The sequence below is a fragment of the Chlorocebus sabaeus genome, chromosome 21 (assembly GCF_047675955.1).
Source record: "Chlorocebus sabaeus isolate Y175 chromosome 21, mChlSab1.0.hap1, whole genome shotgun sequence".
In the NCBI taxonomy this organism is placed as follows: Eukaryota; Metazoa; Chordata; class Mammalia; order Primates; family Cercopithecidae; genus Chlorocebus; species Chlorocebus sabaeus.
The window spans coordinates 101,160,121-101,184,272 of record NC_132924.1 but is presented as its reverse complement, the minus strand read 5'-3'; the positions used below and the strand labels follow the sequence as shown (position 1 = coordinate 101,184,272).

Sequence of the window (24,152 nt, the reverse complement as noted above, 5' to 3'; positions counted from 1 at the left end):
AAAGCATAGAAGGCAGGAGAGTGACCCCAGATGGATTTTAACGTTGTGGACAGAAGCATGGAGTGTACTGTATTTTCCCCTGACTTCATATAATCTGTGGAAACAGCTCAGGGCAGATCTCAGCTCTGCCACTCCTTTACGCCACTGTGACTTTATGGTAGCCACTTAACTTCTCTGGGTTTATGCTGCTTCATCTCTAGATGGGGGATGGAATTAGATCTCTGCCCTTTGGGCCAGGTGCAGTGGCTCACGCCTGTAATCCCAGCACTTTGGGAGGCCAAGGTGGGCGGATCACTTGAGGTCAGGGGTTTGAGACCAGTCTGGCCAACATGGTGAAACCCTGTCTCTACTAAAAATACGAAAATTAGCTGGGTGTGGTGGCAGGCACCTGTAATCCTAGCTGCTTGGGAAGCTGAGGCACGAGAATCGCTTGAACCCCAGAGGCAGCTGGGGTGAGCTGAGATCGTGCCACTGCACTCTAGCCTAGGCGACAGAGTGAGACTCTTATCTCATACAAACAAACAAACAAAAAATTAGATAACTGCCCTTCTGGCTCTCAAACACCCGATTCTAATCCTGGCTTTGCATCTTGAGGTTGCATCTCAGTTCTGTCGCCACCTACATGTTCCCATCCTGCTGGGACCAGGGCCTAAACTACCCTGGTGCAGCCCTCTGCCAGTTGACTTCTAGGCCCTTCACTCATCTAGTTTGCCTATTTTTGCACTCTGGGGCTATGCCAAGAGTGGCTGTCTCTTCTGCCACAGGGTTAAGACCAATGTCTTCCTCCTTAAAGTCCCCACTGAGTAATATCAAGCCTAATCAACTAACCAATAGTTGCTGGATTACAGTCTGTATGCTTTCAGGTATCACACAGAACAGAAGAAAAGCTGTCAGGATGAAGACAGCCGAATGCTACCCTGAGCTTTAAAACATGGGGAAAAAGGAGCAAAAAGACAGTGAATTCCACGAACCACAGGTAAGAAGGCCTTAAGTGTGTCCCAGACCAAACTTCAGAACTAGTTACTAAAACGTGGTTTGTGAGCTCTTACAACATGCAGGAAACAATCATTAAGAGATGATGCGGCCGGGCACAGTGGCTCACGCCTGTAATCCCAGCACTTTGGGAGGCCAAGGTGGGCGGATCACCGGAGGTCAGGAGTTTGAGACCAGCCTGACTAACACGGAGAAACCCCATCTCTACTAAAAATACAAAATTAGCTGGGCGTAGTGGTGCGTGCCTGTAATCCCAGCTACTTGGAAGGCTGAGGCAGGAGAATTGCTTGAGCTCAGGAGGCAGAGGTTGCTGTGAGCCAAGATTGCACCATTGCACTCTAGCCTGGGCAGTGAGAGCGAAATTTCATCTCAAAAAAAAAAAAAAAAAAAAAAAAAAAAGATACAGGTTCATAAACAATAAGTCATACAAAACTCATTTCCTTTGTAGGTGGGTCACTAGTCTGTAAAACAAGGAGTCTATCTTAAACCTGCCCAGGGACTTTATTTTAGCTGGGTCAATGACAGGGCACAAAATGGGAACCACAAACTAAGTTACACCCTTTTCAAAGATCTCTCAATTCTGATTATGTTAAGGAGAAAGTTTCAGTTTGCAGCTAATCTGTCTTTAGTTATTTCTTTTACAAAAGAGGAGCAGAGCCTTACAGGCAAATAGGATTTAGCCAGAATTCACTAACACTGTTCTGTATTCTATGTGTTTATTTTTAAGATTTCCTTTCATTTATGGTAAGTGGTATTTTTCCATTTAATAAAGCTTCCTTTAAGAAAGAGATTTCAGAAAGAACAGAGTGATTTAAAGAAAAATACTAAGGAAATAATAGGTGGTACCTGGATTTGGCTAAAGCACAGGCATGGTATAAAAATATCTGAAGTTTGGAAGATCCTGCTGTAAATGGAGCTGGGCAATAACAGGGAAGGGACCACTGAGCGGCACTTAGGCTGCCTGAGTCTACAGGCACTCACTGTGGAAAGGTCCATGGGTTGCCTGATCAACAGCCATTTCCACCTTTTCCCTGCTGGCAGGTGCCCATCCTTTTTTCTCGTATGTGACTCCGGAAAATGCTGACTGGTGTAAATTATTTTCTTTGCCATGGACCCCTCTGGCAGTTGAGGGTAGCCTATGGACTCCTTTAAATTATAATAATCTTTTTACATACAGGAAATATTCAGGATTGCAAAGGAAACCAATTATAGGGAAAATTATGAAAATATTTATAAAAACCCATTGAAATCAGGATATAAGTACATGTGTTTATCAATAACACACTAAGAGATCTAACATCAGCTCTAAAAACTACTGTACTTTCAAAGAAGTGATAAGAGTAAACAATATTCTGAAACTCCTACAATTACTGTAATACTATATGAATATATTCTTTATTTCTAATGGTGATGAAGTAACAAATTAATTTTACTTGGATTTGCTGCTTAATTCATATTCAAAGGAAACAGTAAATCTTAGCAGTTAACACAAATAAAGACACACGGTGGCTGCTGTGGCTCATGCCTGTAATCCCAGCACTTAGGGAGGCTGAGGCAGGAGGACTGCTTGAGGATGGAAGTTCAAAACCAGCATGGGAGGCAGGGCACACTGGCTCACATCTGTAATCCCAGCACTTTGGGAGGTTAAGGCGGGCAGATCACCTGAGGTTAGGCGTTTGAGACCAGCCTGGTCAACATGCTGACACCCCACCTCTACTAAAAATATAAAAATGAGCTGGTGTGGTGGTGCACGTCTGTAATCCCAGCTACTTGGGAGGCTGAGGTAGGAATCACTTGAACTTGGGAGGTGGAGGTTGCAGTGAGCTGAGATCATGCCACTGCACTCTGGCCTGGGTGACAGAGTGAGTGAGACCCTGTCTCAAAAAAAAAAAAAAAAAAAAAAAGAAAAAAGAAAGAAAGAAAGAAAAAACCCCAAAAAACCTGGTATGGGCAACATAGCAGGATGCCATCTCTAGAAAAAATAAAAACAATTAGCCTGGCATGGTGGCACACATCTATAGTCTCAGCCAGGCAGGAGGCTGAGGTGGGAGGATTGCTTTAGCTCAGGAGTTTGAGGCTCCAGTGAGCCATGATTGTGCCACTGTACTTCAGCCTGGGTGACAGAGCAAGCCCTGGTTTCAGGGAGAAAAAAAAAGGTAACTTTTTTTCCATATCCAAATTCATGCCTCCTCCAAATCCTTAGTCTTAGCCAATCATTGGGGTGGGGGAAAAGAGTTTCCTTTCCTGGTTTCACATAGTAGTTTAGGAGTGGATGTGTCATCCAGATCTGGATAATCAGACGTAAAACGAAGTCAGCTCAGACCCTTGTGGGGAAGGGTTTTTTTTTTTTTGTTTTTGTTTTTTAAACTTTTAAAAAGGCACAAAACAAGAAACTATGCTTTTCCTGCCTTTGGAGATTGGTGTATGAGCATGCAGTGCCTGGAGCTATGGCAATCATCTTGCAGCCAAGTAAGGTACCTGTGGTCATGGGGAGAGAACGGCAGGATAGAAAGAGGGAAAGAACCAAGGTGCCTGATTCTGACCCAGGGCGTATCTTAGTTAAACCAACCACCCCTCCCCTGGAGCTGTCCTACTTAGGGACTGACTTTTTATGTGAGATGATAAATCTGATTAAGCTGCTCCTACGCTCTAGTGCTGCAGCATAAAACACATATAGCCTAAAGTGACCCATGAGTCTTTACCATAGTTACATATGTCTTTTTCCACTTCCAGAAAAAATTAGGTGGCTGAATCCCCCTAATATTTCTGTGTCACAGGGTTGGAGTGGCATGGGTTGCTCTGTGCTCCAAACCCACCTCTGTCCTTTATTTCAGTCTCTCAGGCTCCTTGATGTAGAGCAGAAGAGCTGTCTAATGAGAACTGACAGGATGGAGGCCACAGGGACTGCTGATGACAGGAGAGAGCCCTCTTAGCAAAGGATGCCACCCAGAGGGCTGGAGCATGGCTTAGAGCTCTATTCTGGGGGCAGCCATTGGGTGGGGTTGGGAGAAGGCACAGTCAGGGTCCATGGAAAACTGTTCTGGAAAAGAGGGAACAGGCAGCCCAGCACTGTTGTGAAGTCAAGAAACAGAAAGTTAGTGTTTTCAGGTTCTTAACTCGTTCTGATCCAAATATCTGGCCTGATAACTACTCCAATTCTTTATAAGAGCTCCTTCTGCTTTTTTCTCCCATCAGCCCGTATCTGCCTTTAGTTTCCATGTTATCTATGTGCAAACTTCTCAATTCATAGCCATAAATCTGATACAAAGCTTGGAGAAGGCATCAGACAGACCCTATAATCTCTGCTAATCCTATAATCGGGAGCTAAACCCAGGACACAAATGGATTTGCAAAAATAAGGATTTTAGAAACTCAAATGGCATTAGCAGGCCTCAGAGACAAATGTATACAACTGAACACGATCCATCAATACAGAAAAGATACAGTATGTTCCTTCCACTCCATATGAACTATCTGGAAAAATAAAGTACTGAATGGGAAAAGGCTGCTACACCTCCAGGGATGAGAGCAAAGCCATTTCAAAAATGGCTTAAACTTGAAGATTCTCTTGTTTAGGAGTAGGAATGAGAAGAGGGATAAAAGATATGTGTGTGTGTGTGTGGTGGGGCAGAGACGGGTGGTGGGGCAGAGATGGGGGTGGGGGAAGAAGATGAGCTCCTTTTTTATTCGAAATGCTTTTTGATTATTTTCTTTGTTGTAAAAACAATGAATGATTTCAGCAAGGTAAGAGCAAGGAAGAAAAAATTTTCAAAGTGTATTGTGCACGTATGGGACCCATACAGGAAATTCTGTGGTAAACAGTTTTCAAGCCATTGGTTTCAGATTTTCTGCTCACCCAACCTATCCCAGGGGACAAAGGTCTCTGGAAATCAGGCAGGGCTGCATTTGTCTACAAAGCCTGATTCTTTAGGAGTCTGTCTGTCCCTTTGTGGATGCGACCCGAATAAATCTTTCTGTGCTACATGTCAGGGCTGCAAAGCTCCTTGACCACACCGAGTGCAGAAGTGATAACACACAAACCACAAGTGCCATTTGCCCAAGTGTGGCGACAGGACACTTAAGATAGGAGGTGGGTCTGGAGAAAACTCTCCTTCAGCCAAATGGAAACATTTCCTTGGGTTTGCTTCTCCTCCACATAATCAGATCTGAAAGCAATGAGTCTAGGGTACAGTCCTTGGTTGCGGCTCCATCTTTATTCCCACTCTGCTACCTTCTGTCCCCAGACACAGCCTCTCTCAGGCCCACAACCCTTCTCTCTGCACTATCCCTCTTCTAAAGGCTTCTAAAATAAAATGGAAGAAAAATATTTGTTTGGTTACATTGTCCTATTTAATAGACACTCTAAGTGTTGCAATGTTTATTATATGTGTGTGTATATATACACATATACACACACACACATATATAAATATATATGTAAAGATATATAATCTGAAAAGGGGCAGAAATTAGAATCCTACTAAATTAGAATTCCTGCCTGATAAGAGACAAGGCCTGTCAACACCAGTATTTATATATTTCAGATATATAAATTTATATATACAAAACAGTTTTTTTTCTTTTGAGACGGAGTCTCCCTTTGTCACCCAGCTAGATGCAGTGGCACAATCTCAGCTCACTGCAGCCTCTGCTTCTGGGGTTCAAGTGATTCTCCCACCTCAGCCTCCTAAGTAGCTGGGATTACAGATGTACGCCACCACAACTGGCTAATTTTTGTATTTTTAGTAGAAATGGGGTTTCACCATGTTGGCCAAGCTGGTCTCGAACTCCTGACCTCAAGTAATCTGCCCACCTTGGCCTTATTACATATATATTATTTATGATGGACTAAATTCAAAATAATTAGGGCAAACAAGATACAAGGAGGGTTTTAATTTGGCAAAGATGAGGCTGGTATTAAAAGAAACCAGCATCACTGAAATATGAGAGGGGAGAACTGGTGTAACCTCTGAGATGGGCACCTGATTAAACAAACTTCAGCCACCCTCTTTGGCTTTTCCCACAAAGAGATGTGGCCTAAGATGGAGATGTTTAGGGGGCGAAGACCAAGCCCAGCCTGCCATTCATGTGCCAGTGATGCTGTCTCCTAGGCTCTCAAGTATGCGTGAGCCCTCAGAAAGTTCTTCAATACCCACTTAATTCTTTTCCTTCACGTAAAACAGTACATATGAGAATGGTCTTGTTTACCTAAGCAAGTGAGTCAAGGTTATGTGTTTAGAAAACTCATTAATAACGAATAACGTTTTAAAAGAGACAGACTCAGATAGCAGCTGGCAGGAGCCAACTCCTCCAGTGGCATTAAAAACAGGACAGGGTTGGTGGTGGTGCTGACAGGCCTGGTCTCCTATGAGGCAGGAACACCTCTTGGTCTCAATTTGATAAAGAATTTGACCTTGCAGCTACCAGATGTTCTGGAGCAGAATTCTTATTTTTGCCCCTTTTCAGATAATAGAAGCAAAAGAAAGCTTTAATGGGTTAGGAAATCAAACAGGTTCAGGGTACCACAGCTCTTGCTTGGGGAGAGAGGGAAGGACCAGTCTGGCAGGACGGGCAGTAGTGCTGAGCAGAAGCTACAGCCTTCGTAGGCGTCTGAGAAGAATGACATCATCCCCCGTTTGTTGGCCAGTTGGTCTGTTCATGTTCATCTTCCCCCTTTTCCACTTACTGTCTCTCTTGCGTACATGGGCACCACCTTGAATGGATCTTGCTGACTGGCTCATGGAGGCTGACTGCCAGAAGCTAGGGCAGGAAGGATGGGGTGTAAGTTGCTTAATGTATATGGGATCCCAAGATGGTCTCCTCTTGGGGAGGGATCCCCAGGAGCTCTGTGCCAGATCCAAAGCACCAATAAGTTGCTGGGCCAGAGACGCTGTTTTCAGGGGAAGGCGGAGAGTCCCTGTCCATCTCAGATACTGCTCACTCACACAAAGCATCCTTTCAGAGTTGCTGGCTGGCAGGGCTCCTCACAGGTTTTTTTTCAGGGTTTGTGCACTGAATACAAATCAAGTAGCCTCACTGGGCTGCCATACAAACTGTCCCTAGTCACCAAGAAAGTGATAGAGAATGAGAGCTCTTCTAGCCAGGCTGCCAGTGTCTAGGCATCATGGTAGGAGACCCCTCAGATTCCCAGCTGGTAGTTCCACAAAGGCTGGGGATTTAGCACCCCCCATCAGAACCACAGCCATTTCAGTCTGGTGTTCATCAGAGAAATAGTTTAAAGTAGACTAAGATGAAAGGTTCCCCAGAACACCCTGCTTAGCATTCTTGGCTGGTAGTGAGGCAAACATTGAAAGATGGGGATTCATGGCTTCGAGTGGTGTTGGGATAAGGCAGAACAAGTTTCAAGGTGGTCATGTTACCCATGGTTAAAAAGAAATAAGCAAACAAATCTACCTGTCAGTTCTAGCCAACTTCAGAGCTGTATGAGAGAAACTCAGTACGTAAATGTCAGAGAGTATGTACATGAATAGACTATTTAGCCAACCAACAAACTGGGGACATTCTTGTCCCTTCTAAATCTGATGGAGGAGCTGAGAGTTCTAGCACCTTTAGATCATGTTCACCTATCCCCAATTCCTCTAGATATAAAGGTGATTTTCCACTGGAAGCATTTGCAGACAGAGTTGCATCTAAAAACATGGAGCAAGAGCAGATTGGAGGCTCGATAGATCTAACTCCTGAAGAAGTTCAAGTCATAACAAAAAAGGAATGCAGCATCCAGGAACCTGGGTGTTAGCCAATTCACCCACTGGCTGTTTGATGACTCATGGGGAAGCCAGTGGTGTGGGCGCTGGGCTGGTCTCCTGGTGTTCCCAATGCTGCGCTCCCCTCTACCTCTTATTTTTTAAATTGTTATTATTATTATTTTAGAGATGGGGGGTCTCACTATATTGCCCAGGCTAATCTCAAACTCCTGGGCCCAAGTGATTCTCCAGCCTCGACCTCCTGTAGTGCTAGGATTATAGACAGGAGCCCCTGCACTGGAGCCCCCTCCACTTTTAAAGTAAAGTGCTTGTCCTTTTGCTCAAAGATGGGAAGGGGTGGGATGAAGAGTACCAGTTACAGAGAGACAAAGTTCAAGCTCACATTTCTATTATGGGTCCCTTAATCATTTCCCTGGAACTCCTTAGATGAGACAAATGAACAAGCCAAGGAACTCACGTTACTAGGCCAGTACTGAGTGGACTATTACAACAGGAAAATCCTGACCACAGCTCAAGCTGGAGGCATACAATCGAAAACAATTAGCAAACTGTGCAAGGCAACTTGATGGCCACAGATGCTGATATCTAAAGAAAATGAACAATAGATCAAGAAAGCTGGTAGAAAGGAGGCAGTGCCAATGTGGCACCACTCTATAAACCAATGGATTAGAACGGCTTGGAGGCCATGGAAGTGATACAAGAAGAAACTCCAGAAAGGGACATAATAGGTTTCAAGCCAAATTGAATAGATTTAAAACATGGAGAAAGTTCCAAGCTTAGTAAAAATCTTTAATTTAGTCAGAAATTCCGTAGGCTAGTATAAAAAGTATGTTCCCATTTTGTTCCCACTTTACAGGTGCTAAAATTTTCTCTGGAACATAGAGTGTGCTCAGCTAAGGGGCTCTAGAATATTCCCAGGAGAAAGGTCTTAAACCGTGTCACTTTTTTTTTTTTTTTTTTTAAAGATAGGACCTTGCTCTGTTTGATGACCAGAGTTGGAGTGAATGGTGCAATCTTGGCTCACTACAACCTCCTCCTCCCAGGCTCAAGCAAAGCAATTCCCCCACTTTGGCCTCCCAAAGTGCTGGGATTACAGGCATAAGCCACTGCACCTGGTTTTTTTTTTAAATTTCTGTGACACACCCCATGTTTCAAGGAAACAAAATCACAACATGAAGAAACATCTTCCGTCCAGGCAAAAGGAAAAGAAAGTCACTGACAAAGCTGGAGAAGGACCCAGGTAGCCTGGGCTCCCAGGCAGACTCAACACACAGCTGTCTGCTGTCTCTCCCAGTGTTTTTAAATTAAGGGTTTGTTGATGGAATTGTTCTTCAGTCAAGCAAAATTTGGGGACTGACAGGTAATAGAGATGAGAGCCCTGGACAGAGGGGATCAGAAGCTCTGGGCCCCTCTCCTTGCCCAGCAGGTACCCGCCGACTGTGCTACAGTTCCGGCACTCAGTGGGATATTTATAGCTGCCTTTAAATTTACCCAGCTCTCCATAAAGCGAGGTAATGGGGCGCCCTTTACTGCTGCTAGTGGTGATTGTCCTAACATTCTTTAATTAGCAAAAAGCGTTGGCACAGCCACTTTCAAAGCATTTGATCTTACTGTCCTGGTGTTCCCTATTTCAGGCTCAACAGCCCCCACTCCCTTTGGAGAAAATGCACTTTAGCCAATTTGAAAATGACAGACTTATGTGTACATGAGCACAGATAATGTGTATTTGTGCACCTATGCTCACTCCTCACATATTCACAACTGCCAAGAACCTGTGAGCCTTTATGGTACCTCCATAAAACTCTCCTTCATAAATGTGTCAGCAAGGGGCTAGGATTTCTAAAAATTGAGAACTGGAGACACCTTAAGGTCACTAGGACTCTCCCTCATTTTTCTAGTATTAAAAAAAAATCAGGCTAGCAATTTTTCACCTGCTTCTTCAAAGAACATAAGTAGAGCAGGGTAGGGCTAGGGCTATCGATAAAATTAGGAAGGCCTGAGTTCTTACCCACATGGGACATCAAAAACAGTCCTCATCCCTCTGAAATAATAAACTCACTGCTATGGTCTAGGTATTGGAAACAAGAAGGAGGGGCCTCTGTTCTTGTGGGGATGCACAATATACAGCCCATAAACAAGACAATTTCAGGTAATGGAAAATAAAATGAGACAAATAAAGCTGGGTGATAAGACTGTGATGAGTGGGGCTACTCTGGACAGGATAGCCACCTGAAGATGTGGGGGAACATTTTAGGTTGAGGAAAGAGTAAAGGCTTTAATGGGGAGAACCACATAAGAGTATTCCAGGAAAAGAAAGAAGACCAGTAGAGCTGAAGTGCAGGGAATGAGGAGGAAGACGATAAAACCTGAGGGCAGAGGTGCAGGCAGCAATGAAGGCTTAGGGCCTGTGGGCCATGGGAAGCAGTATGGTTGTTACTCAAACTATGAGAGGAAGACACTGGGGCATTTTAAGCAAATCAATAACATAATCTGATATATTGTCACAAAGATCACTTTGGTTGCTATGGAGAAGAGCCTGAAGAGGGCAAGTGTAAAAATCTATGTCTTGAATAGATTAATTTCTTAGTTTTGAATAAATGTTCTGTGGTTATGTAATATATTAACTCACATAAGAGAAAGCTGGGTGAAGCACATATGGGAACTCCAGTACTATTTTTGACCTGTCTGTAAGTCTAAAATTACCTCAAAATTAAAAAAAAACAACAACCCGACCCAGTAACTTAAAAACAAACAATGAAAAATATCTCATACCTTAAATGAAGACTTGAAAGTTATAAATTAGGTGCAATAACAAGAGCAGGTATCTAGAAGAAAATAATTCCTTCAATAACTGACTTTGAACAAGACAGCCTCTTCTATACTGGTTTCCACATAAGAAAATAACAGATGATACCACCATCACTCTTTGCTGAGATTAAGATTTCCTTTACTTGCTTCTAGTTCAACAATACCATGAAAAAAGTTATTAATACCACTTTACACGTGAAGAATCGGGGGCTTAAACAACTAACCTATATATACATGGTATGTAAGAGGCAGAACTGGGGTTTAAACTCAGGTCTGTCTGACTCCAGAGGTGCTTTGCACCTACCAGTATGCTACAATGCCCACTAGCATCCACACACACAGACACGCATGTGCTCTTATGTGGCAAATTTTGTATTAGTCCATTTGGGAAAAAATAGTTTTGTTTTCTCCAACCAAAACCTGAATAATTTTAAGAATACACTGTGTGTCTGTGAAGAGGCTAATTGTAAGCATAGGCATGGATTAATGATCACATTTATGTTTGAGATACCTGAGAAGTCTCTCCATCCACAGCTCTTAGTTCCACATCTGTACCTGCTGGCCCTGATCTGGAGGTATCCCTTAATCTCCAATGAACATGAAGCTCAAAATTTCTAAGAATTAGATACAGTGGAGCCAAATTCAGTGGCAATGCAGGAGGTACTTTTGGTGTTACTACTGGTAAATGCTTAAGTGTTCCAGTATCTTTGGGATAAAATCTAGAGATAATGTAAAGAGAAAGTGAGAAAATCATTAAGAATGGAATCACAAAGAAACAGAAAATAAGAGACAGATTTCTCCTGAGTGTGTCTTGTCAGCCTGCCCCCTTCTCTCGGCTCATGTGATGTTTCCTGATTCAGAGACTCTCTCCCTTCCCAGTGGGAAGACCCAACAGCCACACAGCTCCTGTTTGGCTCCCCTACCCTTCACAGGCACAGGTGTGTGGAAGAGTCACCTGTTGGTTATCAGATGCATTGTCCCTTTCCCGTTCCTCTTAAATGGCACATCACAGCATCACAGTGGTTGAGTTTGGGCTCTACACCGAGACTGAAACCTGGCTCTATCACTGTAATGGGCTGAATGAGCCCCCAGAAAAAGAGGGATACCTCCTCATTCCCAGAACCCTGCGACACTTAACCTATTTGAAAATTATGTCTGCAAAGACCCATTTAAATTAAGAATCTTGAGATACGGAGATCATCCTGGATTATCCAGGTAGGCCCTAAATCCGATGACCGGTGTCCTTATAAGTCACCAAGAGGAGAGAGGCAGACAGAAAAGGAGAAGGTAGTGTGACCATGGAGGCCAAGAATGAAGTGATACAGCTATAAATCAAGGAATGCTGACAGCCACCAGAAGCTGGCAGGGGCAAGAGGCAAGGAATGATTCTCCCCTAGGGCCTCTGGAGGGAGTGCAGCCCTGCCAGATTTTGAACTTTCAGCCTCCAGAACTGTGAGAGAATATATTTCTGCTTTAAATCACCAACTATGTGGTGATTTGTTATGGCAGCCTCAAGAAACAAATTTAGTCACTCATCAGTTCTGTGATCCCGAGAACACTTCTTAAATTCATCTGCAAAATGGGGAAATCTGATGGTACTCATCTCACAGAGCTGTTGTGAGGAGTAAATCTGTGTAACTTAACACAGTACCAAGTACCTATCAACGCTGCAGTAAATGTTGCTATTAAAACCACTGCTACTGCTATACACGGGCAATTAAAGAGGAAAAGTCACAAGGGTCTGGAATGGGCCAGTGTACCTGCAGAAGTGCATTTTCAAGGCTCCCGGCTGAACCTCTCTTTTCAATTTGAGCATGTAAGTGACTGTGGCTAGAACACGTGGAAACTACTCCAAAAGAGGAGGCAGAGTGCTAGCTGGGAGGTTTTCCCCATCACATGAACCTGACAGCCCACAAAGAAACCGTAAGCCCTGGAAACTCATTCTTAGAGGAGAGGGAAAGGCCTTTCCATTCTATAGCTCTTTACCATTTGTATTAAGCAGTGTGTCTTTTCTTAGCCAAGGTTTTAAAAAATTGCCCTTGATGGGACCTGGAGGGAGAATGCTTTTTTATCCTTTACTGTCCACTCCCTTCTGACTTCCTTAAAGAGCTGAGTCCTTGGGGGAAAAGATTCTAAGCACACTCAGAAGAGTGGGTAACTCTAGAACAGCTGTCTTGCCTTGAATCATCAGGTTCCAGGAATAAAATCCATTCCCTTTATGACTGTGGGTAGTAATGGCACAGCCAGCCTCACTATGGGATCACAGGCAAGAAAAATAACCTTCCTTTTGCAATTCTGATTTTACTTATTAAACAGAGAATTCATGGCTAGTTGTCCCTGAGGGGTGTTTGCACACGTGGGTGGAACTAAGACAGACAGACACACACACACACACACACACACGTGTTCATTACCTTGGAAAGAAGGCAGTGACTATTTCCATGTAGAGCGTTCCTACTTTTTATTATTACTGATTCACCAATTGATATCTTTCCTTCCCTTTGTGGAGGGCAATTTCCATACTACTTTTTTCTTTCTAGTTTCCCAAATTCCTTCTATGTCTTTGCTATGGTTGTTCCTACCAGATGGACTGATGGACCTACCCTTAAAAGGGGCCCCAAAGCCTATTTGGTGGCAAAATGATACCCAGTCAAAGACTACTCACTCCTGGAACACCCTATGAGGCATTATGGACATCTAGTGGCTGCTCAGGATAATGCCTCAGGGATGCATATCAGGTTGGGGAGTGGTCTAGCCCTAGGCTTTACTAAGAACCCAATTATCCTGGCTGGGTGGGAGAGTCCTGGGTCCTCTAGATGACCATTTCTCTCATTTTCTATTGGGGACCCAAAGTCACTAGGAAGTGCAGACAGGTGCTATTGAAGAATCCTCTTTATCCCAATCCAGCAAAGTATAGTCGCACCGGCATACAAGCCCACAGAAGACAGGTATTTGGAAATATCTTCAAGGCCCAGGTTTAAAAGTCAATTAGCCATACATTGTCATTTTGACTGACGAACTGAGGTCAGAAAGGACAGTATCTGATACTAATTAGTCATGTAGCTTTACGTAAGTCACTGTGCCTCTCTGAGCTTCATCAGTGACATCTGTTAAGTGAGAGATTAAATCCAGATAATCTCCAAGGTCCGTTTTAGTTTAACATTCTGTGATCTGTGTCTTTTTAGTAGCTGGGAAAACACAGTCCGATTTGCTCTGCTCGGCAAGGCAAGGCACTGTGCATCTCTAGATTAAATGAAGAAAGCATTCTCACTTAACTTTGTGGCCCATTTCCAAGACTTGGCTACAATCCCAAAGGATCAACCTTCTTCACAGAACTACATATCTGAGATGGGGCAGGAATCATGGACTAAGAGAATGGTAAGAAACTTTCTAATCCATTTCCTTGATTTTATAAATGGAAAAACTGATGTTTAGAGCTATTTTAAGATTTGTCACATGTCTAATCAGAGGCAGAAAGGGGACTAGAACTCAGGTATCCCAATCTTAGCATAGGGCTCATTCTACAATACCAGGCTACTGACAAAGGCCTTGCCCAATCTCACTGCTGGCTTTTTTAGCTCTCTCTGGCTTTATCACAGGAGACTCCCTGTGTGAAACTGCGAGTGAAAACAATCTGAATCCAGTGTCTCTTTCTCTTAGGGTTTAAGTAGGCTCCTTCCCTTCTTATTCCTTGGTGGCACCATTCCAAATCCAAGCAGCAGTCCAAGCCAGGGCTGTGAGGAGCAAGAAGCCATGGCTAGATGGTACTTGGGTTACCAAAATGAGAGGCTGCAGTCCCACTTTCAGCTCAGAAGGACTGTGTGCAACGACGGCCCCACAGCCTCCTCTGTAGTCCAGTTAGTAGGTTCAGTGGTGCTTTCCTGGCCCAGTTGGCTTACAGCGGCAAAGCAGCCTGGTGCAGAGCTCGACAGATCTTGGGCATAGTCACCTTCATGGACAGCAGTCACAAATATTTACTGAGACAACCTCATTACTAAGTACTGGCCTGACCCAAATCGGCCCCCACTTTCATCCACCTTTACAGTGCAGGGCAGCAGCTTTGATCTGTGGAGCCTGGAGCTGAACAGACAGGGTTTGAGTTTGCCTAGAGTAGCAGGGGACCAGCCCAGGCAGAGCCCCTGTTGCCTGAGGAAGGAGGGATAGTCACACTTAATTGCTGCCATCCAGACCCTGGCCAAGGGTCTCCTAAGGCAACAGACGACTCTACTAGGTTGGTGCCAGCTATAAAGGAGCAGAACCTTTCACCAGAAAGTCTGAGTGTCCTCCACAGTCCTGTCAGGCTAGGTTCACATTTGAGTCTACTAGACGGTAGTGTCCTGCTTGAGACTAAAGATATGCAGATGGGGTTTCAGTCAAGACATAAAAAAGGCTGCTAAGGAGCCCAGATGGAACTAAACCCTAGTATCAGGGTTTGACTTACCTCCATGTCTCCCTTATTCTTCTTCTTGATGAGAGTTCATTTTCTCAGCCCATCTCCTACCCTTCATCTTACTTCTCTGACACATCCTTAACTGAACTTTCCTACAGTCTCTCCCTCCTCCCCCCTCCACTTGCCTCCACCATTTACTCTACGCAGAGTAGACACAGCGGGTATTCTTCTTAGTGATAAAAACATCGGATTCAGGGTTTGAAGGCTGGATGGAAAGGTTGGCTCTGTCATTTTCTAGTGTATGACCTTGGGCAAGTTATTTGCCTGCCTGAGCTAAGCGCCCTCATCTATGAAATGGAGACAAGTGTGACAATTACTTTCACTGGGTAAATGAAGATTAAACAAGAACAGATATAAGTTCTTGGTATGGTGGATGGCACATAGTAGATAAGCATTCCAGTAAATGACTATTGAAGTGGATGAATGAAACCTGAGTTCTCATCCCACTGGGAGAATACTTTGGGGAATCACTTCCACACCCAAGTTTTTGACATCTGAGACATGCTGAGGCTCAAATCCACTATCACTTACTAGTGACACGAGGCAACATGTTTGACCCATATAAAATGAATAATAGGGTTGCTGGGAATATTAACAGTGGAATACAGACAGAGTAAGGGTTCAATAAATAGAAACTATCAAGGTTATATTTGACAGCAAACGATAACAGAAAGGTCTTGGTAAAGAATGGGGACTCCAACTTGCTTACAAAGGAACCGTTTCCAGGACTTCAAGTATTCCATGGCGTATTTAAGGAGGTTCAGGTTACTGGGCAGAAGACAGTATTAAGAAATGGGTGTGGTAGAAACCAGAGAGCTGAGAAATCTAGGATCTCCTCGTTCTGAAGCAACAGCCCACGTGCAGGTGATGAGGGTTTATCTAGCGAGCCTGCCAGAAATCACACGGTGAGTGGGGTGCGGGATGAGGACTATGGAGGCAGCTCTTGAAGGTAAGGGATATTAAACCATGTTATATTCTACTGGACCGGCTTCCCAGGGCTCAGCTACAGATTGCCCCACTCACAATCGACAGAGAAAGGGGCAGTCTTTTTTCAGGGGGGTGGGAAAAAGCTGACCTAGTCCTGTTCTCCTACACTAGTTTGTCAAATGCCTCAGGGTCTCCTACCAGAAATAGGAGCAAGAACTCCACCCCCACTCCCAATCGCTACCCCTGGCTGCTACGCAGTTCTTTTCAGAGTCCTAGCCAAGGAGGGGCTGGCGAGCTCACAGGGCAGGGGGCTCAGCCGCCTGCCTCCCTTCCCCCAGTTCTCTGGGCACAGCGGCGAGCAAGGGGCGACTCCGGCCAGCGAAGACTGCTGCAGCTCCATGAATGAATGGGCTGTGTCGTGGGCTCCGGGAGTTCACCTCAATCCTTCCTGCCGGCCTCTGTGCTGTCCCAGGTTGTCATTCCCCAGCTCGTCGCACTTGGTCATTCCTGCCACTGTTTCCCGCCCCCGCAACCCTCATTAAGGGAACTCTCATTTAAAGCCCCAGTGAGAACCCAGGAGGGGTGAGGCAGAGCGAAGGAGGGGCCGGCGACAGTGCAGCAGCGAAGCCCGGGCTCTCGGTCCGGGGCGCCTCGTGGCCCCCACCGCCCTCCCCCGAGTCCCCACCACGCAGTTTCGAACTCCGAGCGCGAGTCCGCGGCGCGGCGAGGCGCCCCGTCAGCAGTCGGCGGGGGTGAGGATGACGCGGGCCGGGCGGGAGGCAGGCCAACTGCAGCGGCCCCGCCGCGGGCCGCTGGGCCCCTGAGCCCCGCTCTCCACAGCCAGGGGACGCTGGGTGCGGGCCAGAGGGCGGGGGCCGGTGAAGGCTCTCCCGCCGCAGCCCCGCGCCGCTCCAGCCTATCAGCGGCCACCCAACGGCTCCCTCCAACCGGCCCAAAATAGCTGCGAACGCCTGCGACTTGCGCGCGGCCCCTCACTTGACGCTCACTCCAGCTCGCTCGCCCGCTCGCCCTGGCCCCGCTCCGCTCGTCTAGAGGGGGCGGGGAGGAAGCGGCCCGGGGAGGGGGGAGGGGGGAGGGGGAGAGAGGAAGAGAGGAGGAAGGAAGGAGGAAGGAGGAAGACGGGCGGCCGGAGGCGCGGGGCTGCGCGGCGCCGGCCGGCGCGGCGCTGGAAGGCGCCGGCGTTAACCCCGCGAGGCAGCCGGCGGAGGGGGAGCAGCGCTAATACATAAGAGCACTGCATCACGCTAATCTTCTCCCAGAACAGTATGCGTCAGCAGTACATTCACGTTCTGACTGAAGGACAAAAGGATGAGAGAGCAGTCTGCGTGGCTGCCGCCTGCAACACCGCGAGCCCGGCGCGAGGAGGAGACGGTGGGCGCCGCGCACAGGAGCCCCGCTGTTGCCGCCGTCGCCGCTAGCCAGCGGGGACTATGTTCCCGGGCGCCGGAGCGTTTCCCGCAGCCGCGACCCCCGCTGCTCACGCCGCTGCAGCAGTCCGCTGGCGGCGCGGCCACTGAGGGCGCCGGGAGTCAAAGCCGCGAACTCGCTCCCTCCGCACAAATCCGGAGCCGGCGGCGCGCCGGGGGCCGGGCAGCGGCGGGCGGCGACGGGCGGTTGCGCGCCGCCGGGGGCTGCGGCCGCCGCTGCCGGACCCGCGCCCGCCCCCGGACTCTCTGAAGGGGCCTGTGGTGCAGGCGCGACCGCGGGCGCCTCGCGCTCCTTCGGCCGGCGGACCGGGTCCGGGCGCAGCCGCCACGCCGCTGGCCCTCGGGCGCCTGACGGATCGCCGCCCCGCGCGCCGGCAGCCGGCGGACTGGAGAACTGAGCCCGGTTTTTGTCTCTTCCACCCTCCGAGAAGAGGCGAGGAGAAAGGGGGTGTGTGTCTGGGGAGGGCGAAGGCGCCGCGAACACCTCTTAACTCTCGCCGCCCCGCGAGCTCACGACCGCAATCAGCTGCCGCCGGCCCGGAGCGGCCGACGCGGGGAGAGGGAGCGCAGCATCGAGCGAGCGCGGCCTGGGCGGCTTCGGGGCGCCCCCGCACCCCCTCCGGCGGCGGCCCGGGGAGCGGGCCGGGGCCGCCGGAGCGCACTTTGGCGATGAAGCGCCTTCTCCCGCGGCTGGAGCGAGCCCGTGCCAGGGTCCAAGGACAAAGCCGGGAAGCGCTGGTGGCGCCGCTCCTCGGGCGGAGGGGGGGGCATGCACCTGCATAGCCCGCCGGGCCTTCGCTCTCCCAGGCGCGCCTCAACTCCGCGGCTTCGCCGGCTCAGGCTCCGGATTTACTAGAAGCCATTTTGTCTCCCCCACCCCTTCCCTCCCCTCCCCTCCCCTCTGCCCTCCCCGCCCCCACCACTTCCCCCTTTTGTTAATTAAAACTAAGAAGTCGGAATGGGAACGAGGTGCCCAGCTCCCGTGGAGAAAGCTTAAGGACACCACGCCAGTGTTTTCCTGCCTTCCTTCCGAGGTAGGTGACGGCGAACTGGGTGGGGACGGTTGCAGTGTGGGAGAGTCGTAGCTTTCGGAGGGCTTGCCTTGAGGGTGGGTTGGGAGACGAGGGGCCGCTCGAGTTTAGCAGGATTTTTTTCGGCCGATCCGCTCCGTCTCTCTAATCGCCCCCTCCCCACCTCCTTCTCCAGATGGAAAGAGGAGCTCCTAGCTCACTTAAGCCGGGGTAGGGCTGGTTCTCCTTTCCGAGCCAAAATCCCAGGCGATGGTGAATTATGAACGTGCCACACCATGAAGCTCTTGTGGCAGGTAACTGTGCACCACCACACCTGGAATGCCATCCTGCTCCCGGTCGTCTACCTCACGGCGCAAGTGTGGATTCTGTGTGCAGCCATCGCTGCTGCCGCCTCAGCCGGGCCCCAGAACTGCCCCTCTGTCTGCTCGTGCAGTAACCAGTTCAGCAAGGTGGTGTGCACCCGCCGGGGCCTCTCCGAGGTCCCGCAGGGTATTCCCTCCAACACCCGGTACCTCAACCTCATGGAGAACAACATCCAGATGATCCAGGCCGACACCTTCCGCCACCTCCACCACCTGGAGGTCCTGCAGTTGGGCAGGAACTCCATCCGGCAGATTGAGGTGGGGGCCTTCAATGGCCTGGCCAGCCTCAACACCCTGGAGCTGTTCGACAACTGGCTGACAGTCATCCCTAGCGGGGCCTTTGAATACCTGTCCAAGCTGCGGGAGCTCTGGCTTCGCAACAACCCCATCGAAAGCATCCCCTCTTACGCCTTCAACCGGGTGCCCTCCCTCATGCGCCTGGACTTGGGGGAGCTCAAGAAGCTGGAGTATATCTCTGAGGGAGCTTTTGAGGGGCTGTTCAACCTCAAATACCTGAACTTGGGCATGTGCAACATTAAAGACATGCCCAATCTCACCCCCCTGGTGGGGCTGGAGGAGCTAGAGATGTCAGGGAACCACTTCCCTGAGATCAGGCCTGGCTCCTTCCATGGCCTGAGCTCCCTCAAGAAGCTCTGGGTCATGAACTCACAGGTCAGCCTGATTGAGCGGAATGCTTTTGACGGACTGGCTTCACTTGTGGAACTCAACTTGGCCCACAATAACCTCTCTTCTTTGCCCCATGACCTCTTTACCCCGCTGAGGTACCTGGTGGAGTTGCACCTACACCACAATCCTTGGAACTGTGATTGTGACATTCTGTGGCTAGCCTGGTGGCTTCGAGAGTATATACCCACCAATTCCACCTGCTGTGGCCGCTGTCATGCTCCCATGCACATGCGAGGCCGCTACCTCGTGGAGGTGGACCAGGCCTCTTTCCAGTGCTCTGCCCCCTTCATCATGGATGCGCCTCGAGACCTCAATATTTCTGAGGGTCGGATGGCAGAACTTAAGTGTCGGACTCCCCCTATGTCCTCTGTGAAGTGGTTGCTGCCCAATGGGACAGTGCTCAGCCACGCCTCCCGCCACCCACGGATCTCTGTCCTCAACGACGGCACCTTGAACTTTTCCCACGTGCTGCTTTCAGACACTGGGGTATACACATGCATGGTGACCAATGTGGCAGGCAACTCCAACGCCTCGGCCTACCTAAATGTGAGCACGGCCGAGCTCAACACCTCCAACTACAGCTTCTTCACCACAGTAACAGTGGAGACCACGGAGATCTCGCCTGAGGACACAACGCGAAAGTACAAGCCTGTTCCTACCACGTCCACTGGTTACCAGCCGGCATATACCACCTCCACCACGGTGCTCATTCAGACCACCCGTGTGCCCAAGCAGGTGGCAGTACCCGCGACAGACACCACTGACAAGATGCAGACCAGTCTGGATGAAGTCATGAAGACCACCAAGATCATAATTGGCTGCTTTGTGGCAGTGACTCTGCTAGCTGCCGCCATGTTGATTGTCTTCTATAAACTTCGTAAGCGGCACCAGCAGCGGAGTACAGTCACAGCCGCCCGGACTGTTGAGATTATCCAGGTGGACGAAGACATCCCAGCAGCAACATCCGCAGCAGCAACAGCAGCTCCGTCCGGTGTATCAGGTGAGGGGGCAGTAGTGCTGCCCACAATTCATGACCATATTAACTACAACACCTACAAACCAGCACATGGGGCCCACTGGACAGAAAACAGCCTGGGGAACTCTCTGCACCCCACAGTCACCACTATCTCTGAACCTTATATAATTCAGACCCATACCAAGGACAAGGTACAGGAAACTCAAATATGACTCCCCTCCCCCAAAAAAACTTATAAAATGCAATAGAATGCACACAAAGACAGCAACTTTTGTACAGAGTGGGGAGAGACTTTTTCTTGTATATGCTTATATATTAAATCTATGGGCTGGTTAAAACAGATTATATTAAAATTTAAAAACAAAAAGTCAAAACAAAAATATTTTCTAACTTGTAAGTTCTATTTAAAGGGGGTGGGGGGGAATCTTGGGAATGTTGTGGGGTACAAGCCACAAGTTAACTTGCTATGCTGCCAGAAGGGATTTCTGGTATAAGGTTGAAATTGCTGAGATAAAATAAACTAAAACAACAAACATCCCTAAAGAGGTAGGATGTGGGCTGCTGAGGGGGCAAGAGGGATAGACTGTACTTGTCATTTTTTAGAAGATGCTTCATAGGACACAGGAATACCAATTTCTACAGACATCTTTCTTAAGCCGAGAGCTGTCTTTGCAGAATTATCTTATTTAAAAAATACAAAAAAAAGCACCATGAATTTGTACTGTGCCAAAATGTTAGTGGCAATAATATTTTTCTTCAGAGGCTAAGGGGAAGATAGATCTGTATATGTATTTTAAGCAGGAAAACCACCAAAATTCAAATGAACCCTTAAAGGGGCTGAGTCTTTGTCCATGTGCACAAGTCTTGGGGGTCTGTGCACTGGGACACACGTGTGCCTTGCCTGACAGAATGCTTAGGACGGAGCAGAGAAGGATGGGAGCTGGCGTAGCTCTCAGCCTAATGCTTTCACATTGCACCAGATTCCTGCAGTTGGGCTTAACCCACTCTGCAAGGCATGTGTCTATTCAGGGTTTCCCAGGAGGAGGAGGCCCCTGAAGGGGTGCGGCAGCAGGGGGGTGGGAAGGGAGGGTAAAGCAGAGAGAATGTATTCACAGGAGGCCATAAATTAGCATTGTGCCATGTCCACCTGTTGTTCCTGGAATCTGACAAATGATTGTAGACAATGATGGCATTTTATGATTTTTTAAAAAGATTTTGTTTGTTTTAAGGTGGAGAGGGAGGAGAAGCCTGAAGTGGGGAGCTTGGGAGTGGAAGCTTTTCTCATGCTTGTGATTTGGTGACTTTTCTAAATGCTGATTCATTAGGGACTATTACAGTGGATGTCAACCGGTTGTGGTGATGGGGTGGGCGCAGAACATGAGTAGCAAAGAAAAAGGAGAGACAAAAAGGGTACAGGCTCATGTAAAGTAATGAAGCCTTTCTCAACCAGGATGGTTCACAAAAAAGCTTGAGAGCCACAGTTACAAGTGACACGCATGCACACATGGAGTTCCACATGGGGTCCTGTTGAATGGAGCACACTGAGGGGAAGCTTCCCTCTCCCAGGCCGCCTCAGGAGAAGGTGAAAGAGAAAGGGTGGGCGTGGGCGTGGGTGGGGAAGGCAGAGATCTCTGTTATTCTGGTCCATTTAATGATGTAACTTCTTTCAGTTATTACTTTAGCTTTAAAAGGAAATAAGGGGTTCAGATTTGAAAGGGGGTGGTATGGGTGGGGGTGGGGTGGGGAATTGCCAACAAAAGAACACTGATTGTAATGTGAGAAAAGTGTATTTTTGTATTTTAATAAATATTGTTGAATTTTTAATTCAATGTCCCCAAAGGGTTAAATTGAAAAAGACCCTGAACCTATAGATTCTTATGAGCCAATCATTTCTATTTAATAAAAAAGCGGGGAGGGGAGGGTAGAGGTATGATGGGGGAAAGACAAATGTTAAATTATTTTCAAGTATGGGAAAATGCTAAAGCTGTTAATAACCTTTCCTTAGCTTAAATAAAAGCACCCCGATTCTAGTGCACCTTCCACAAGCTAACTGTGTTAGTCCCTGGCTTTGTTGGGGGTATAACCAAATTCCCTGTGCCCTGGAAAAGCAGGGGAAATGGGTCAGCCTCAGCTCCTGGGACCAGGCCAAAAGTTAAATGCCACCTCAGCAGAAGCTGCTGGTCAGGCAGCACCAGCTCTACCCGAGGACCCTGGGGGACCTGGATTTCAGAGGTCTGTAATAATGTAGTTTGGCTTAAATTTCCGACAGGCAGTGTTGCTTCTGTTCTCTGGGTGCTAAATAATCCAAACATGTCTTCGTGGTACGTGTCTGTCTCCTGATGCTTACCGAGTAATAATGTCCAGAGAGGCTGCATGAATCAGGACCCTGCACTTCTTTAGTGCTAGTATTTATACTAATGCAGGGAATTGGGACTGAGTGGGTGTGAACTCTTTGGAACTGAGGAAGGAAAGAGAGGCAGGCTCCACTTTGCAGCAGTTGGGTAAGGGCCAATTCTTAATCCTCCTGGGTATATACATCATTTCTGGGTATCAGTGTGCCAGCACATATGTATGGGCACACACTTATAAACTGCCACTCAGTTCTAGGCACCAAAGATCCATTCCTCCTGCCTCTCCTTTACCACCATACCCCCAATAAAAAAGAAAACTGCAGGAGAGCAAAGGGTGGGACTTGGCTAGAACCAGGTGAAAAAGCAAGAAATTACTCCCTTTCCTAGTGCCACAAGACACAACTCAGGCTGTTTAAAACAGCTTCCTGGGTATGCATTCAGAGGAAATTGCGGAGGAAGTTACTGTTTCAGAAATAGAGGATGAGGAGCCAATTTCCTAACACCCTTCTTTTTTTTTTTTGACAGCTATTTGAGCAGACAGGGAATTATGCAGTAACTCTGCAATGACTAAGGGTCTGTGGCTAACAGTCTGAGGGGTGAGGTACAGAAATGGGCCTAAAACAGTCTTGGGAAAGAGTCCTATGGACAAATGCATTTGTCCCAAGGAAGACTATATTCAGCTCCAATCTGTGGGAGAAGGACTTTTCAAAGGATCCTCAAAGGAATTGGGGGAGACTAAGAATATGGATCCTAGATTTAAGTATCCTCAGAGCTGCCAGGAGAGTTCCTTACCCCAGCAGGCCTGCCCTTTGATCCGTGCAGTTTCAACTTTTACAGCAGTAACCTTCCTTTGCTATCATGGTATATCCTTCTCTGTAGCAGGCACTTGGGACAGCTTTTCAGAGAGGCATCCCGTGCGTACCAAAAATGCAGCCGTGAATGCTGTGACTCATCCTTGGCCTGGCCAAGGTTTGTTACTTAGGAATGGAACACGGGTTGGTAGCTCGTCGGGGGGTAGTTATAGCAACATGTTGGATGTAAAGACTCTTGCTGATGATACGCAGTTAGAGAATTTTCATTATAGAACTGAAAGCCATGAAAAATCATTTAGTCTAATCCTTTCGCATTTTACAGTCAAAGAAACTGAGCCCCAGAGAAATTAAAAGACATATCCAAGGTCACACTGCTAGTGGAGGAGGTGGGACTAAAAGCCCAGGTCTCTTGACCCCTAAGTCAATGTGCTTTCTCTCTGCTATTGGCTATCAAGAACATACTTAACTAGAACAACACAGTTAAAACGGGCCCTTCCTAAGATATGTCTGTGTTCTCTTACCCCTCTTAGAGCTGTTCAATCTCTTTAGAACTGGCTCTCCTGCCCTCTAAGGCCTGACTAC

The 24,152-nt window shown here is 47.7% G+C and overlaps 2 protein-coding genes across 2 annotated transcripts in view; one reads left to right on the top strand and one right to left on the bottom strand.

Annotated features, from left to right (window-relative positions):
- Positions 1-24,152, bottom strand: part of SND1 (staphylococcal nuclease and tudor domain containing 1) — a 440,492-nt gene that overhangs the window by 45,659 nt on the left and 370,681 nt on the right. The window lies entirely within an intron of this gene.
- Positions 18,164-22,231, top strand: LRRC4 (leucine rich repeat containing 4). The gene is made up of 2 exons (XM_007982821.3): positions 18,164-18,385; positions 18,558-22,231. The coding sequence occupies exon 2, from the start codon at positions 18,658-18,660 to the stop codon at positions 20,617-20,619; it is 1,962 nt and encodes a 653-aa protein (XP_007981012.1). The 5' UTR covers positions 18,164-18,385; positions 18,558-18,657; the 3' UTR covers positions 20,620-22,231.